The sequence below is a fragment of the Poecilia reticulata genome, chromosome 19 (genome assembly GCF_904066995.2).
Source record: "Poecilia reticulata chromosome 19, P_reticulata-male-v2, whole genome shotgun sequence".
Classification (NCBI taxonomy): Eukaryota; Metazoa; Chordata; class Actinopteri; order Cyprinodontiformes; family Poeciliidae; genus Poecilia; species Poecilia reticulata.
Genome location: NC_088848.1, coordinates 5,450,411 through 5,468,577, shown reverse-complemented (window position 1 = coordinate 5,468,577; position 18,167 = coordinate 5,450,411). Strand labels below are relative to the sequence as shown.

The 18,167-nt window shown below is 35.0% G+C and overlaps 2 protein-coding genes across 2 annotated transcripts; both read right to left on the bottom strand.

Annotated features, from left to right (window-relative positions):
* Positions 1–358: 358 nt before the first annotated feature.
* LOC145549182 (uncharacterized) lies at positions 359–4,587 on the bottom strand. Its single transcript, XM_081601008.1, has 4 exons — positions 4,582–4,587; positions 1,947–3,604; positions 1,748–1,867; positions 359–448 (listed from the first exon to the last, which is right to left on the bottom strand). Exons 1-3 carry the CDS (start codon positions 4,585–4,587, stop codon positions 1,825–1,827), a joined length of 1,707 nt encoding a protein of 568 aa, XP_081457134.1. The 3' UTR covers positions 359–448; positions 1,748–1,824.
* A 6,171-nt stretch (positions 4,588–10,758) lies between these two features.
* Positions 10,759–17,188, bottom strand: LOC103481334 (uncharacterized). The gene is made up of 12 exons (XM_081600755.1): positions 16,958–17,188; positions 15,995–16,366; positions 15,746–15,862; positions 14,156–14,262; positions 13,925–13,983; positions 13,679–13,818; positions 13,091–13,219; positions 12,969–13,014; positions 12,846–12,883; positions 12,218–12,305; positions 11,780–12,047; positions 10,759–11,700 (listed from the first exon to the last, which is right to left on the bottom strand). The coding sequence occupies exons 1-12, from the start codon at positions 17,010–17,012 to the stop codon at positions 11,539–11,541; spliced, it is 1,581 nt and encodes a 526-aa protein (XP_081456881.1). The 5' UTR covers positions 17,013–17,188; the 3' UTR covers positions 10,759–11,538.
* Positions 17,189–18,167: the final 979 nt, after the last annotated feature.

The window sequence follows — 18,167 nt, the reverse complement described above, 5'->3', positions numbered from 1 at the left end:
AATGTCACAATTAAGGAAGATTGTACTAAAAAGTGGATTAGTTGACGTCACACTGTAAATATTCACTAATGTATAGAAAATACAGTTTTGACTCTGAAACTTACCTTAGCTCCAGCACTAAAGCTCTAATGTATCCCTTTTCTGCACCTCTGAACTGTTTGTCAATCTGTGTATTAAAAATAGCATTTTAGTGAACAGCGTTGCGTTTAGGCTCATAGAACAAAATATCTTTTAATTTAATCAAGTGCAATACAGGTGACACCAGCATTACTCCCCAATATTGTTTTAAGTACAATGTTTGAGCCAAAATAAGATATAGTGAAAGAAAAAGGAGTGCTTACCTCATCAGTAATTTTTTTAGCAGTCTCATTAAATATTTGTGATGTTTTGTCGGCCATTTTGTCATCATATGGTGTCTCCAATAGTAGCAGTCCAGGGAAAACTTTGGCTATTTGGAAAAACAAAGTTATTGTCAGAAACTTCCACAAAAATTCCACACAAACATTTAAGTAATTTATGTTTTAAAATGACCATTTACCACAGTATCATATTTTTCAATGAAATATCTATAAAAAGCCAGTTACATTACTATTAATTTGGTTAAGTTACTATTAACCTGGTATATCTTATTACTACTACTACTACTACAGATTTTATTTTAATAAATAAAATCATGGCTAGAAAACCAGCTACTAAATCTAACTTCAAACCGTATAATTAAAAGCATTAACACTGAAAGGGACAAAACACATATGAACTTTAGGATTCAAAATGATTAATGGTTGGAGTGTATATATGAAGTTTGTTTCTTAATACATACAAAATATAAATAAGCAAATTTTGTGGTGGGTATATACCACAGAAAACGTAAACAAGATGGACATTATAATTGTTCTTAAGAAAGCATATAGCCAGCATTAAAAAAACAACAAAGTAGAATTCAGTATTTTAAAATAAAAAAAGTGTTTAAAAGTCATACTTATGGGATTTATAGGCAGGATTGATTGTCAGTCATAATCTAGTTTCAAAATCATAATTTCATCATTTTTTATGTCAAACCTAAAATTTTGAGTATAAAAGTATTAACATAATAGTTATATATTTTTCTTTCATAGTAATAATTTCAAGTTTCCATGTTACTATACAAATTTGATATTTAATTTACAGTCAAAAATGTGAAGTTCATAATCATGACCATGAGTACAAAATTAAATTTTGAGAAGTTTTTTGTTCAGTTGTTAGTTTGAAGCTCTAAACTAGGACATAGTTATGATTCAGAGTCATAAATATTAATTGAAGGTTAATTAAATTAAATTGGCCCTACAAGCCACTATACTGAGATCCACGTTATTTTGACATTTCTTTTTTTCTAGATGAGTCTACTTTGAAACGCTTTACAAATCCCCACAATGATCAGCAGGGGGCAGCAACTTACGCTCTAAATTTATGCTTGTATCTGAGTCATTTAAACAGACAATGAAACAAGGGATAGATAATTACTTCTTTAACGTAGCTTTAGTGATGTTAGGTAATTCATATAAGTTAAAAGAGCTCAAACCTCCCACCCTCCCCCCAAAACTGATTCTATTGCTTTAATGGACAGAGTTCAGAAGCCTGTTTATGAATAATATGTCATTTTTGGTGACACGCTGCAACAAAATGTACAATACTGTCTTGCTTCACAGGTTTCTACACTAAGCTAAAAGAAGAAGCATATTCGCATGTTGCTTTACCCTCAGATACTCACACTTTTCACAGCCTCGATTCTCATAATAAAATTCACCAGCCAGACACAAGCACAGGTAAGTCAGGTGAGCACGTTCTTCACAGGTGCTTCCACCGAGACATGGGTTGGAAGCACATGCACCTTGATAATTGTGACAAAACGACAATTTTAACTTAGTGCTTTCTAAATATTATATGTATTTGCAAAGAAACTGAATTACTTGGAGGTTCTGTAGTTCCTTGTTCTGGTGCTGTGGAGGGAGCTTGCGTTGAGAAAGATTCTGTGTTTGGTGAAAGACTTGGACCCTTTGTTGGTGGAGTTTCTGTTTGTGGAGTAGCTGTTGAAGCTGGTGTAGTTTCTGTGGTTGGTCCAGATGTTGTTGATTTTGTCGGTGTTGAAGCTGGTGTAGTGTCTGTGGTTGGTCCAGATGTCTGTGTTGAAACTGGTGTAGTGTCTGTGGTTGGTCCAGATGTCTGTGTTGAAGCTGGTGTAGTGTCTGTAGTAGGTCCAGATGTCGGAGGTTTTGTCAGTGTTGAAGCTGTTGTAGCATCTGTGGTTGTTCCAGATGTCGGAGGTTTGGTCGGTGTTGTATCTGGTGTAGTGTCTGTGGTTGGTCCAGATGTCGGAGGTTTGGTCGGTGTTGTATCTGGCGTAGTGTCTGTGGTTGGTCCAGATGTCGGTGTTGAAGCTGGTGTAGTGTCTGTGGTTGGTCCAGATGTCGGAGTTTTGGTTGGTGTTGTATCTGGTGTAGTGTCTGTGGTTGGTCCAGATGTCGGTGTTGAAGCTGGTGTAGTGTCTGTGGTTGGTCCAGATGTCGGAGGTTTGGTCGGTGTTGTATCTGGTGTAGTGTCTGTGGTTGGTCCAGATGTCGGTGTTGAAGCTGGTGTAGTGTCTGTGGTTGGTCCAGATGTCGGAGGTTTGGTCGGTGTTGTATCTGGTGTAGTGTCTGTGGTTGGTCCAGATGTCGGTGTTGAAGCTGGTGTAGTGTCTGTGGTTGGTCCAGATGTCGGAGGTTTGGTCGGTGTTGTATCTGGCGTAGTGTCTGTGGTTGGTCCAGATGTCTGTGTTGAAGCTGGTGTAGTGTCTGTGGTTGGTCCAGATGTCGGAGATTTGGTCGGTGTTGTATCTGGTGTAGTGTCTGTGGTTGGTCCAGATGTTGGAGGTTTGGTCGGTGTTGTATCTGGTGTAGTGTCTGTGGTTGGTCCAGATGTCGGTGTTGAAGCTGGTGTAGTGTCTGTAGTTGGTCCAGATGTCGGAGGTTTTGTCAGTGTTGAAGCTGTTGTAGCATCTGTGGTTGGTCCAGATGTCGGTGTTGAAGCTGGTGTAGTGTCTGTGGTTGGTCCAGATGTCGGAGGTTTGGTCGGTGTTGTATCTGGTGTAGTGTCTGTGGTTGGTCCAGATGTCGGAGGTTTGGTCGGTGTTGTATCTGGTGTAGTGTCTGTGGTTGGTCCAGATGTCGGAGGTTTGGTCGGTGTTGTATCTGGTGTAGTGTCTGTGGTTGGTCCAGATGTTGGAGGTTTGGTCGGTGTTGTATCTGGTGTAGTGTCTGTGGTTGGTCCAGATGTCGGAGGTTTGGTCGGTGTTGTATCTGGTGTAGTGTCTGTGGTTGGTCCAGATGTCGGAGGTTTGGTCGGTGTTGTATCTGGTGTAGTGTCTGTCGTTGGTCCAGATGTTGGTGGTTTTGTCGGTGTCGAAGCTGTTGTAGCTTCTGTGGTTGGTGCTGATGTCGGTGGTTTTGTAGGAGTTGAAGCTGTTGTAGCTTCTGTGGTTGGTGCAGATGTTGGAGACTTTGTTGTCATGGAATGTGTTGATCCATCTGTGGTTGACACGAGAGGTTCTGCAGTTGACGTAGTTTCTGTCGTTGCTGTGGTTGTGATACTGATGTTAGCATTCATTCATTGGCACAGGTTTGTTAATTTTAAGTAGCAGTGCTGCTTTTATCTGGATTCCATATTTTGCATATTTTGTTATTGTAACTTACTGTAAGTCTCCTGTTTTTACTTTTCAATATACCTGCACAATTTGTATGTTTTTTTTTATTTAACCTACAGAGTTGCACATTACTTTGTACTGGATTTAATAACTGCACAGTATTTATGTTGAATTTTCACTCTTTATAAACAGATTGTTTTGCTTTTTTTATTCTGTTTTTATCTATTTTGTACTCCCATGTTTGTGTGAATCTACTTGCTTTGGTTACTGATCACTTTGCTGTTGTGCTGGAATTTCCCTACTGTGACACAATAATGGATATTTCTTTCTATTGTATTATATTAGTTTCCAGATTCTAAAATAAAGCGTATATTGCTAAGAGTTAGCCATTATTTAAAAAATGTTTCAGTTTAAATAAAGATACATGATTAATGATTGACGTTTTTATACTTATAAAATAAGGTACGGTAAGCACTCCAGGTGAATCATTTACTTGCACAACAACACAATTCACAGCTCAGTACTTTTGGTAGTACACGTATCATAGATGATAACGTTTGAAACAAAAATCCAAATATGATAGTGAAGGTCACTAAAAGAAAAGCAAGAGAAGCTGCATCATCTTTAAACACTAAAACTTTTCTGATTTACAAACATTAGTTATTTTTATAGGTATAACTTTAAAATAAACCTATAAACGCTAAAATTGACGCAATAATACAAACTAATTTTACTGTTCATTTTTTATCCTAACATAAACAGATGTTGGGATTTTGATTTATTTCTCAGTTTGAGGCAGTTATTTTAAAAATAATCATGTTTGTGCCCATTATGCTACCAAGGTTTATTTTAGTCACAAGATGTAAAAAAAAAAAATTATATGTTACAATTTATTTAATTAATTTGTTAAACTGTCCCTTCACCTGCATCACTTATAAACAGGGCTAGAAAGTAACTGGTTACATTTACTCGTGTTACTGTAATTAAGTACAATTTGTCTGTAATTGTTACTTTTTAAAGTAGTTTACAAAACCTGAACTTTTACTTCTACCTAAGCATGTTTTCAGTAATGTGTTTTACTCAGTTACATTTGAAATCGGATCCATTTATGAGTTTATGAGCACTTTCCATTCATAAAACATTTTCTAAATAGCTTTTGCTTAAAATAAAAGTTTAATGAGATACTTTTCAACTTTTACTTGACTAACTTTTTACAGTGATAACTTGTATTTAAGGAACATTTTATCTAAGTAATTGTACTTTTATTATTTTTTTACTCTTTCCACTTATGCTTATCTTTATAGACCACAGCTGTTTCTGCATTAATGGAAGAGCAAACATTTAATGTTTGCTCTTCCATTAATGGAATGATGGAGTTTGACCTGAATAAGGACAAACAATAATAAAGAATCAAACTAGAGCAGAAAAAAGTTGCTACTACTACTTCTAAACGATTGAAACATAGTATATAAAAGCATTTACACTTACCGACAGTGGTTACGACAATCCAAAGAATGAATGTCACAGTCAATGTTTTAGCCATTATCAGAAAAATCAAAAATTAAATAAACTTTTAGGTTAAAGGTTAAAATCCCACAAAAAGACCAAAAGCAGTACAAGCTATGAGTGGATGACACCTGAGAGGTTAGAAGCCTGAGATGAATGTGAAGTCAACCTTGACTGCTAAGTTTTAATCAGTAACCACACCTCACTTTTAGTGCAGGGCACTAAAAGTGTTTAAAAAAAACCAAACAAACAAAAAAAAAATACTCAAAGGCCACATCTTTTTCAAAAGCCATGTCTTATTTGTTTATAGTTATGCTTCATCATAAACTGTCTCTGCCACAGGATTTAGGAACAAATTAATGTTTTACTGGTCACCAGGTGACTCTGTAGTCACCTGGTGACTACAGAGTCACTAGGTGACAAAACAGACAAATGAATGTGTGAATGTCCCATAACTCTCTCCAGCTGAACAGAAACAAAACTGAAGTTATTTTCTTTGGACCTAAAGAGGAACGATCTAGAGTCAACGCACAACTAGAAACTCGAAATGTTGGTGTGGTGATGAACTCTGACCTGAACCTTCAGAGTCACGTAAATATATTTACAAAGTTGGCCTTCTATCAACCTGGAGAACATTTCCAGGATTAGAGGACTAATGTTTCAGTAACATCTAGAGAAACTCACTCACATGTTTATCTTTAGTTGGATTGATTACTGCAAAAAATGCGACAAAAAAAATAAAATAAAAGGCTGCAGCTGGTGTTCTCACTAAAACCAGGAAGATAGAGCACATCACACCAGCTGTAAAGTCCCTACACTGGCTGCCTGTAGATCCGAGAATAGACTTTAAAATTCTGTTGATAGTTTATAAATCACTGAACGGCTTAGCACCACAATACATTAAAGATCTGCTGTTGGAGTCTCAGCCTTTGGGCCACTCAGGTCTTCTGGTTCTGGTCTGCTCTGCATCACACAAATCTGGAACAAACTTCCAGAAAACTGTTTAACAGCTGAAACACTGAGTTCCTTTAAATCAAGGCTAAAACAGATGCAATTTACAATGAATGACTTATAACCAGAGGTGGGTAGAGTACTCAACTTCAATATAGTTTTACTCAAACTGCCCAAGAAATTACTTAAGAAAAAAATAAGTATTGTCTAGTAAAAGCCTGATTAGATCATTTTACCTATTTAGAAATCATGTCACCAGAAAGACAAAAATTCTCAAATTCTGATATTTAGAAATTATTACAATAGATAATGCAGAATAACAAATCCAAGCCGAATTAACACTTTTCTAAGTCAGAATTCTTCAATATTAAACTTATTAAACTAATACTTAAACTTGATATTGTAAATTCAATATATGTTATAATAAGGTAAAGTACTTTCCATGACAATATATGTATTTACTGTAGTCTTTATGGCTCAGCAGAGAGAAAATAACAGAACAAAACTTTGTACAAATGATGAGTCCCACTTTAACAACAGTAGATGTCAAGTTTATTTCTATAGCTTATTCCAGCAACAAGGCAGTTCAAAGTGCTTTACATCATAAAATCATTATATAGTCATCAGTTGTGAAACAAGCAATAAACATTGCATGTGTCTGTATCTCTCACAGATTTGGTTAAAACAATCTTGTTAAAACAATGTTGTTCTTCAATCTGTAAAGTTACTCACAGTGAATAGAGTATTCAAAAATTTTACTCAAGTAAGAACGGCAGTGCTTCTTAATAACATCATTAAGTACAAGTAACAAGTACGGTGTAGTAAAACTACTCCTAAAAGTTTTTAGTTTTTGACAAAGTTACTGAAGTAAATGCAACTAGTTATAACTGAGGCAGGTGAAAGGATAGTAAGCTAGTTCTTTCCCACAGATCCAGACATAGATGAAAGGATTTTAAGAATCAGTAAGTGTCATAGAGTTGTAGCTTACCTTAAAGTACTACGCTCCTACCTATAAAAATGAGCTGCCATAAATATACATTTCCAAAGTCATGTTTAACAATCAGTTTTACAATGTGGTGAAGAAATACATATTTTTCCCAGAATGGAACAAGATCTCTATCAGTTACAGTCAGAGTTGAAAAATAACTAGTTACATTTACTCAATTACATCTACTTGAGTAACTTTTTTGAAAAAAGAAAATGTACTTTTAGGACTATTTTTTGTACGCTGTACTTTTTAAATTTCTGGATTTAAAAACAAACATGTTTTAACCAAAACTTCATCAGACACAGACACACACCTGCAAAATCTTATATTGTTTCATATAAAAAAAGATTTGGAAAACTTTTATTTTGTCTCATTGATACATTGTTATTTTTTGCTACTTATATAAATTATTGTCCTTTTGTTCATTAAAAACCAAAATTTCCACTTTACTTTGTATTTTGTTTTGGTTTGATTGTGTAATTTTAAAATAATAAATGAGCCTCAGGAGCCTCCAGATCTGGACCCAACAGAGCAGCTCTGGGATGTTGTGGAACGGGAGAATCGCGTCTTGGAAGTCCAGATGAAAAATCTGTAGCTACTGTGCGATGCTATCATGTCACTCTGGACCAAAATCTCTGGGAACTTATGGTTATATCCGGTTGAAGTTATGTCACAAAGAATTAAGGCAGATCCTACTTGAATGAGTTTATTGATGAGTGTGCACATTTTTTATCTTATCTTTTTTATTGGGGGTTAGGAGTTTGTCCTGTATTGCTCAATTGCTCAACTGTGTTCTCAATCATTCTGCACAATTATTAAACTGTAATTTCCCCTATAAAATTTTAGAAAACTGATGTGACATATTGTATAAACACACCAAAGTACTACATAAACATGTCAAACATCCATGTGCGGAATATCTTTATAGAATGACTAAAGCTTGTCATGCAAATATTTATCTGTACATCAAAGGTGTTAATAATAAGCCATAGAAACTAATGATTACATTCCTTGTCAGTTGTTTATTGCTGTTAATCTGTCCTCTGTTAACACAGAAATAATTTGAAGCTTGATGTATTCACTAACCTTATGAATGCATTCACAAATTATCGCTGAATTTCTTACTATAATGTATCTGTATCATGTGTCATTACAGACATTTGGTTACAAATAAAACAGGGTGGGACTACATGAAGTCACTCAATCACCTACAATAAAAGAATAAAAACATTCATAAATAAAATGTGTATGAAGTTGGCATGAATTTAATTAAATTATTGACTGCTGAGATTAGGGATTAGTTACTAAAATTAATGTTTTAATGGGACCTGAAGTGTAGCTGAATTGCTACTCATTAGCAAAAATAGATTTTATCTAGACTTTAATTCTCTTTGCATTGATGCTCTCTTCAATTCTTGCTCCATTTCAATGCCACTTTGGGTGTTGGTGGGACAAAAAAGCTGGTTTAAACACTCATATCGTGTTATGTCATCACTCGATGACTTGAAGGTACTCCACGTATCATCCTGACCAAAGGTAAGCTACACCGCTCATTCCATTAGTCACATTGAAGTAGAGTTCGTCACTATCGGCTTCTGAAGAAAATCAACAGACATTTGAACAGATTTATTTGCATCTTTCACTCCAGGAAGTTGCAGGAAACGTTCAGTGTATCGTGCCTCTGGTATGGCACAGACCCACCCGTAAATGGAAAAGTTTGATGCGAGAACTTATTCATCAAATGTGTTTCCGTCTCCCTTTTTGCTCATTGACTCTTTTTCAGAAAAGCCAAAAACACATCAGGTGAGCATCATTTATTTTGTTTTTATTGCAAAATTGAGGAGAGTGTTTGAAATTTTGACATTTCCCTCAAATTATACTAATGCTATACTTAGAAAAAAAAATTAAAAAACAATGTTGATTGAAACACAGCTACAGAAGAGTGGAGTCCAGACAAAGTCATCCAATTAAGCCAAGCCTATGAAAACACAAAGCCTTTGTGATGCTTATTAAAACTGTCCCACAATGAATTTTTTCCCCTACCACATAAATTAAATGTCCCTGCTTTCCTCTCACAAGCTTAAAATTAATCACTAATAATTGGTTATTATTGCTGAAATATATTTGTCAAAGGACCACTTTTTCCTCCCAAATTACCTGATCAGATTGGATAATTTGTAAACAAGTTCACCCCCCAACTGTAGATATCCAATGGGATTGCCAGGTGCAATGTAGACAACCAATCATAACGACCATAGTAGTTAACGGAATCTTCTGACTGAATTATTTATTAGTTCAAAATATTACAAATGTAAATATTAGAGGTGTGCCGATCGATCGGCCACTGATCATAATCGGCCGATTTCTGTGAAAAGGTGTATGATCGGTGATCGCCGATCACAGTCTCTTGTTGCCGATCACACAAACCGATCACCTGCATGTCATTTCACAACCTGAGGGAATGGGGAAGTTTGCGTGTTGCGGCGGAAAATTGAAGCACGTCAAAATGCATCAACACAACGAAGCTAATATGACATAAAAACAATGCCATACTTGACGGAGTTTGGCCACATCGAGGCTCACTGCAGTAAAAAAGATATAGCAGGTAAAGATCAGATAGAAGGTAAAGCAGCACACAGCTACAAACACTCACCCGGATTAGCATGACGGTCAGAAAGTTAATCAAATAACCCGCAAAATTATCTAAGTCTTCGAGCTGCAATGTAAGACGCAGGTTCTGCTCTCGCTGTTGAACCGCTGCTACGCGCTACAGGTAGTAATATTTCACAGACGGAGCGCCGCTTCTACTCCACCTGGTAGTGACTCTCACACCGAACCTCTGCTTAAAGGTGCAGCATCTAACTTTAAAACAATACATTTTACATACGTATTAAAACTTTATTTAGCCTCTTCAGAGCCTTCATATGTTATCAGTCTGTTAAAGATAGTATTACCGATAGCAGTGCAATTTGCACAATGCCCGTTTTGTTTTTTTCTTGGAAAAAGTTATTAAAAACAACTTTTTATCTAAATTAAGGTGAATTCATGGTTCCTTTTTCCACATAATGTAACCGGTAGTGCTTATGATTTAAAAAATAATAATGATGTGATCGGTATCAGTGATTGGCCCTCATGGGTGATCGGAATCGGCAGGAAAAAACCTGATCGGCACATCTCTAGTAAAAATCAAGGCAGGGTTTTAACTGGAAGCTTGTCAATTCATCAGCGTGTAGTGGAAGAAAAACCAGCCAAGGTGATGTGTATAATTCAGCCTGGATGTGTAATTTTAAATCGCAGACAAAATGATAACAATCCCTTGCTGTATTTCTCACTTTACTCAAACTTGTGACTCAGTTTTTGTTTTAAAAGTTGCTTAAGTTGTTTTATTGCATAAATATTCCATCCAACAACAATAATAGTGTTTTATGCAAAAATTAAAGCCCAAAGTTAACAAAAAATTTACAGATATATTCAATAAATAAAATTAAAAGTGCCTTTTCAAAATAACGATCTTTAAGCAAGTATTACACATGGTTATTATGAAGATGTTTTTCATTGAGCTGATTTAAATATCAGCAGAAAATAATCATAACAAAAATAAAGGCTTGAAAACATCAGTATGAGTGTTAATGATCTAAATAATTCTAGGGTTAGAGGTTATGAATGTATTGTTTTTATTGAATATGACTGATTTTTCATGATGAGAAAATTTAGACCTAAACTGTCTGAATCAGAGGTAGAAACATTAAAATTATGTTTATAAAACATTTGAAACTCAAAAATCAACGATACAATCTTAATTATTTACCCATATAAAAAATGCAAGTGTAAATTTCAAATACAGATCACCTCTGATTTACAGCTTTTGAGTTAAATACAACATAACATGATGAAATACAAAAAGAAAAATGACACACGCATTGCTAAATATTACAAACTATTGGAATTATAAATGATTTTACCACTATATAAAGTATATTGAATGATGATGAACATCTTCACATTCTCTAATTTGAAGAAACTTTCAGCTCATCTCATTTACGAAAACTTGGTCAAGCAAAAAACTGAGACTCAAATTAAGCCTGAAATGCTGAGAAAAAACAACGGCAGTAAATTCATAGATGAACAAAAAGAAATTTAAACATGGAATAAATTATGGACTCATGTTCAATCAGCATACAGAACTATGGGTGACTCAGAATACAAGAATTAAAAAGATTTAAACAATGAAAGACAGATTTGTTTATTACATCTTAAAGAAGTTACACAATAACAGCTAAACGTAGCAAAAGAACACATGATACAACAATATCTACTACATTACGTTGCACATCTTAGCTGATATGCTTCTGTTTACATCTTTTACTTCAGGGGGTTTCCAATGAATTGCAGTCACTTGGGAAAAAACACCTGAAGTGATTCAGCTTTCCTCTCCTTAATTATAGTAAGGGTTTGTCTGGCCTCGCATCTGAGAGTAAGGGTTTGAGGCTCGGTTCTGGGAGTAAGGGTTGCCATTGGGTTGGATCTCCTCGTAAGGGTTGTTTTTGGGTCGATTCTGGTTGAACGAGTACATGTCATCTTGGTTGTCGTTGAATCGCTGCAGCAGAGAAGAAGAGACATAATTTGTGAGTGAATAAAGCACAGATGTTTGTGTGGTCGAGCAATGGTGTACCCACCGAGTTCATCCCTGAAGGAATCAAGTTTTGTCGACTGTTGCTCGGAGTCATCTCCAGGTTGGTCCTACTGTCGTAGTTGCTGTTGGCTGTGGCTCGTGGGATGCGAGGGGCCCCAGAATTTGCCAGGCTGTTTGTTGGTTCTTTAACTGAAGCGGAAAAGTCATTGCTGTTGCCGTTGCTGTAGGACAGTGGGGCCTTGGCAACAGAATGACTTTGGTAGGGTCTCCCAATGTCTTCCTCATTTCTCTTGGAGCTTTTCTTCTTGGGTCTGAAAGAAATAATAACAAAGAAAACTGCAACAATGTCTCTCCTGTTGTGTTTAAAATTACATATGTAGCATAGCTTACAGTCTATTGCAAAAATATGAATGCAGTTTTAGAGAAAAAAGGTGATTGTAGAAGTCAGTAAGGTCGATAAATGAACAGAGTTCAAACTTACTTTTTTAATACGAATGGCAAAGCGATCAATGCAGCGATCACCAGAGCTCCGAGGATACAGCAAACGATCACAACGATCAACAACGTGTCTAATAAACAGAGAAGCAGTCACTAATTAGTCTCAGTCTTTTTACGATCTTGATACAACAGGATCACATTTTAGAGATCATTCTGTCTCAAAATGTAAAATTTGATTTTAAAGATTTTATTATGGCTTTAGAGGGAAAATTCATTTGGCTAAAGAACTACGTTAATTTTCTGTAGTAAATGTTTTATGTGTTCAATATTTTTTACATATTTAAAATAAAGCTTTTGTAGCACTAGTACCCTTAATTTTTTAGTAGCTGCACAGTGGGGCAGAGAAAGTAGAAGACATGCAGCTATTGGCTGAAGGCCATCATTAGAACCAACGTTGAAGACTTTAGCTTCTGTTTAACACTTAGAAAATATTCCTAAATGTTATCTTTTTTTTCCCCTCTCAAAATAACAGATAGAAATAATTTAATTTAGCCGTGGCTTATTGTATGCTGAATTGTAATTGCATGCTTATTGTAATTCCTCTCCTCGTGCAAAAACAAAAATGTACTATCTTCAGGAACATGTTTTGACTTTCACTACTGTATACTCACTGTCCTTGCAGTTAAAACCAGTCCGACCAAAGTCACATCTGAGAAAAAAAATACATAATTTAACTTGAAACTGTTGGACTTGCAGAAAATCATAAAGCCAGATAGTTAGTTCGATGCACTTACTTTTTACATTTGTTGTCCACTAACATCTGACCAACAGGACATTCAGCTAAAGTACAGAAAGTTACACTACAGTTAGAGCTCAGATAAAGATTTCAACTCTCTTGATTGTTATATTTCCTTACCCACGCATAATCTTTCACTGTAATCTGTTTCTTTATATCCATCTTTACAGTTGCATGTGAAACTGCCGACTGTAGATTTGCATGTTGAAGTTGAAGTGTCGCATGGATCGAAATCACAAAGGCTTTTGGCTTGAATGGGACAGAAAAAAAGGTTGATGGCATTGGAAAACTTCATTACATAGATATAAAATCAAGAACATTACTGATAACTAAATTCCTCAGAACTTCTTCAGACTTAAAGTCTTGACTGAAATCATGACATTTGACACCAACACCATGTTTTGATCATGCGCTAGTGCAATGCCTGTTAAAAATGTTGAAATTGAGTGTGCAGTAAAAAAACACAAAAAAAACAAAGACAGACAGAACTAAACCATACTGGAAGAAAATAAAATAAAAATTAAAATAAAATAAAGCTGTTAAAGTGTTAAACAGCTTTAACAGATTCACTTGTATTAAATATGTGTCTGGCACATTCATTAAAAGTATAATGAATGTGCCATACCGACATAGAATTCTATCTTTCTCATAGAATAAGTAAACTACATTAGAACCCCCAGAAAAAGTATATATTTGTATAAAACCCACCTGTAAAGCTGTCTGCCAGTGGACTGCTTTCCACTGTTTCTTTTACATCTTGTTCAGTGATTTCAGCAGTTGGTTCATAGACGATTTGTATTGTTGCTTCAATATTGCCTTGCGTTGACCTCTCTTTTGATACTATTTCCCTATGTGAAAATGTCATAATTAAGGAAGATTGCACTAAGTAGTGGATTAGTCTACGTCACACTGTATAGAACGCTATTGTATAGAAAATACAGTTTTGAAACTTACCGGAGCTCCAGCACTTCAAGTCCAAGATATCCATTTTTATCTTTAAACTGTTCGTGAACCTGTTTATTAGAAATAATATTGCAGTGAACAGTGTTCTGTTTAGGCAGTATTTATGCACACAGAACAAAATGTCTTAATTTAATTGAAAGTGAAAAACAGACAAAACCAATATAACTCTGTGTGGCTTTTGGGGCAAAATAAAAACAAAGGCAAAGATAAATTAGTACTCACCCCAGACCAAATTTCATAATAAGTCTCCAAAAATATTTGTGATGTTTTGTCGGCCATTTCAGGCTGAAATTTTTTCTTCCAGACTAGCTGTCCAGGGAAGACCTGGGCTATTTAGGAAAATAAGATCAATGTAAGAACATTTCCACAAAAATCACAGGAACAAATACATATATTCAAGTAATTTGAGTTTTCAAATGACAGTTTACCATAGTATCTAATTTGTTATTGAAATGTCTCCCAAAAGTCAGTTAAATAACTTTTAGTTTGGCCACCCCATTAGCCCACAAACTGATGACAACAAAACGGAATTAAGAAAAATATATAGCATCGCCTTTTCACTTAAAACAAATATTGCCCAAGTCAAATGATGCTACTTCCACTACTACCATTACTTCTAAGTTGAGTCACTGCTTAAAATCCTGATGCTAAATATGACTTGGGACTATATATTTAAAATGATTATCACTGAAGTGGCCAAAATACAACTGGACAATATGGTTCAAAATTATTCATTATGGGAGTGTTTAAATTGTTTTTGATCTTTTATTATGCACAGGATACAAAAACGCATAATATGGTGAATTTATTAGTGGGTCTATGTTTCATGGTTTGCTAAGCTATGGAATGAATATACAGTACATGATGCACATTGAAGTTATTTTCAAGGAAGTATAAATTCACAACTTGAATAAAAACAGCTATGCAGATATCAGTAATGTCATAACTATGCATTTAAAAGTCACAAGTTTGAAAGTCATTGGCAGGATTTTTAAAATATTTCTTTCAGTTATCAAAGTTAGAATACACAGTTTAAAAATTATATTTACAATATTAGTAAAATCCTTACTTACAATCCTTCAAATATATGATTTCTGGTTATTATTATTATAAGATTAACATTCCAAATTTTGATGTAAAATGTACAGTCATAATTTTGAGGTTCATAGTCATGACCATTAAAAGTCACAGTTTTGACTAGTATTTTATGTTCAGTCAAGCGTTTGCAATTTAAAGCTCTAATTTTAGTTTTAAAGGCATTGTAACAAGATTCAAAGTTATAAATATGAGATTAAATGTTGATTTATTTTGGCTGTATATTTGGCTGTTAGTATTATGAGATCTGCAGTATTGCATCTCATTGAGAGTATCATTAATTCCTCAGTTGATAAACTGAATTTCTTATTTTCTTCTTTTTTTTTCCAAGTAGATGAACTCCTCCTTGAAAGGCGCTAAAAATTCTCAGAATGACCAGCAGGGGGCAGCTACTTGGGTTTCAAAATGATGTAAATCTCCAAGTCCTATTTACAATAGGCAAAAAAGCAAATAATCCAGATCACTACTTCTTTAACTTGTTTCTCTACTGATATAGTTACATGGTCAAATTAAACATATTGTGATAACCCCAAACCAATGAATGACGTTAAGACAGCTTTCAGTCTGTTTACTGAAGCCAGCTTGTAAATACCACAACTTCTTTTGGTGACATTCAACACAACACACAACAAGAGTTTTCATCTTGTCTATCTGCAAAGGTTTCTACACTTAGTTATAAGAAGCACCATATTCCCATGTTGCTTTTCAGATACATACCCCTTAGACAGAATACACCGTTATAAACTTCACCAGGAAGACACCAGCAATAGAAAGTCTGGTTGAAATGTTCCTCACAGGTGCTTCCACCAGGACATGGGTTTGAAGCACAAGCACCTTGATAATTATGACAAGAACCACAAACACACAATGTAAGAATTTTATATTTCAAATAAATTATATTCAGTTATTTTAATTAAGCAATGCTTTCTAAATGATTTTGATCTTTTTGTAAAGTATCTGATTTACCTGGAGGTTTTGGAGTTGCAGGTACTGGTGCTGTGGAGGGAGCGTTCGTTTGGGAAGATCCTGTGTTTGGTGAAACACTCGAACCCTCTGTTGGTGAAGTTCCTGTTGGTGGAGTAGCTGTTGAAGTTGGTGCAGGTGTTGTTGGAGATTTCGTTGTTGTGGTCAGAGCTTTAGTTGTGGTCAGAGCTTTAGTTGTGGTCAGAGCTTTAGTTGTGGTCAGAGCTTTAGTTGTGGTCAGAGCTTTGGTTGTGGTTGGAGGCTTTGGTGTTGGTGTAACTGTAGCTTCCATGGTTGTAGATGGTGGAGCCGCTGGTATTGTTGTAGTTGTAGATTTTAGGGTTGTTGTAGTTGGTGAAAGGGTCGTTGCTGCTGCTGTGTACACAAATGTTAGTTTTTCATTAGTTCTGAGTTATAAAACGTATGTTGCCGTTGCTATCAATCTGTCATTATTTAAAGAAAATGCTTCAGGTTAACTAACGATACATGATTTCTACGCTTCTTAACTAATTGATAAATTCAGCTGAATTATTCAGGAGGTTACTGGTTTTTTGTCTCTGTTATGTTTCATCCACAACAACTAGGTATAAAACTCTCAGTATTGCTTTTGGTAATAAAACATGTTCTGAATGAAAAATCCAAATATGATTATGGTCACTGAAATAACTGCAGCAGAAGCTGTATCATCTTTAAAGTGCAAACCCTTTCAGATTTTCAGGCATTGTCTATTTTTAAAATAAATATAGTTGTTTGTACATTAAACCTGTAAATTGCTTTAACATAATTAGGCAAACTCAACTTATTGTCTTTATAGACTACAGCTGTTTCTGCTTTAATGAAAGAACAGACACTATTTTAACATCGAGAGCACAAAAAATCAAGCTAGTACAGAAAGAGATGTTTCCCTTAACAGCTACTTCTAAACAAGACGATTTAAGGATAGTTTATAGAAGAAGTTCTACTTACCAACAGTGGCTACAGCAACACAAAGGAGGAATGTCACAATCAATGTTTTAGCCATTGTACCAAAAAAAGCAATGTCAAAATCCCACAAAAATATTAAAAGCAACACAACCTATGTGTGGATAACACCTTAAAGGTTGGGACCCTAAGATGAATGAGAAATCATGCCTGACAGTGAAGTTTTAATCAGTGACCACGCCTTCTGGGGCGTCACTGGCCACTAAATGTCTTCCAGAAAAAAACCCCGAAGCAATGTTTTTTTTAAAATTTTATTTCCTTATTACTATCCAATATCATAAACTGTCTCTGGCACAAATTTTCGGAAGAGCTGAAAGTGTGTCACTGGTCAAAGACATGGGCTAAAACACTCAGTAGAAGTTTGTCACACTTGATGTATGTTAGGATAAAAAAACAGCTACAAAAATGTTAAATCACTTCAGTTATCTGGATCAAACAATACACCAACTTCTTTATATTCACATAAAAGTGCATGAAAATAAAAAGATGTATCAACCAAGGTAAAAGTCACTTTATTGATATGTTTTGTTTATTTTTTGTCTTCAGGAGCTTCAAGTAATGTTTCATTAAAGCCAAAACAGCTGCAGTTTATAAGGATTTATACTTGAGGCAGGTGAAGGGACAGGAATCTGTAGTCGGGTTTTTATAGTTGAAAGAATTTTTAGAACCAGGTGTAATGTAAAGAGTCATAGCTTAAATAAAATTACAAGATTCCTGGCTACAAATATGTGCTGTCATGAATTTATGTTTAATAACAATGAATATTCCTCTGACTGACCATCTTACCTGAGAGAATGACTCAAAGTAGATATTTAAAGATGTGCAATTCGTAATGAACCTCAGAGAAGAGATGATATATCATAATAACCATTCAAAGACAATGAGCAGAACTTATCTATAAAATATCTTCCCAAGTCAACACAGGTAAAATGTTTCAACAAGTTTCTCTACATAAGTTTTGAAGGTGATCATCCAAGACATCCAAATATGTTTACAAACATATTTTTGAACCACCTCTACTTTATTACACTCAAGAGAGCTCACTATTTTTCTTGTTTTTTTCCCCCCAAAATGCAATACAACCTCTAGTTTATTGCATGTGTAGTTTTGTTAGACATACTGTTAGTTCATCTACTTATTAGCATAAATACAGAATCAGGTGAAATTCTTTCTTTTAAGACGACGAAGGGAAATT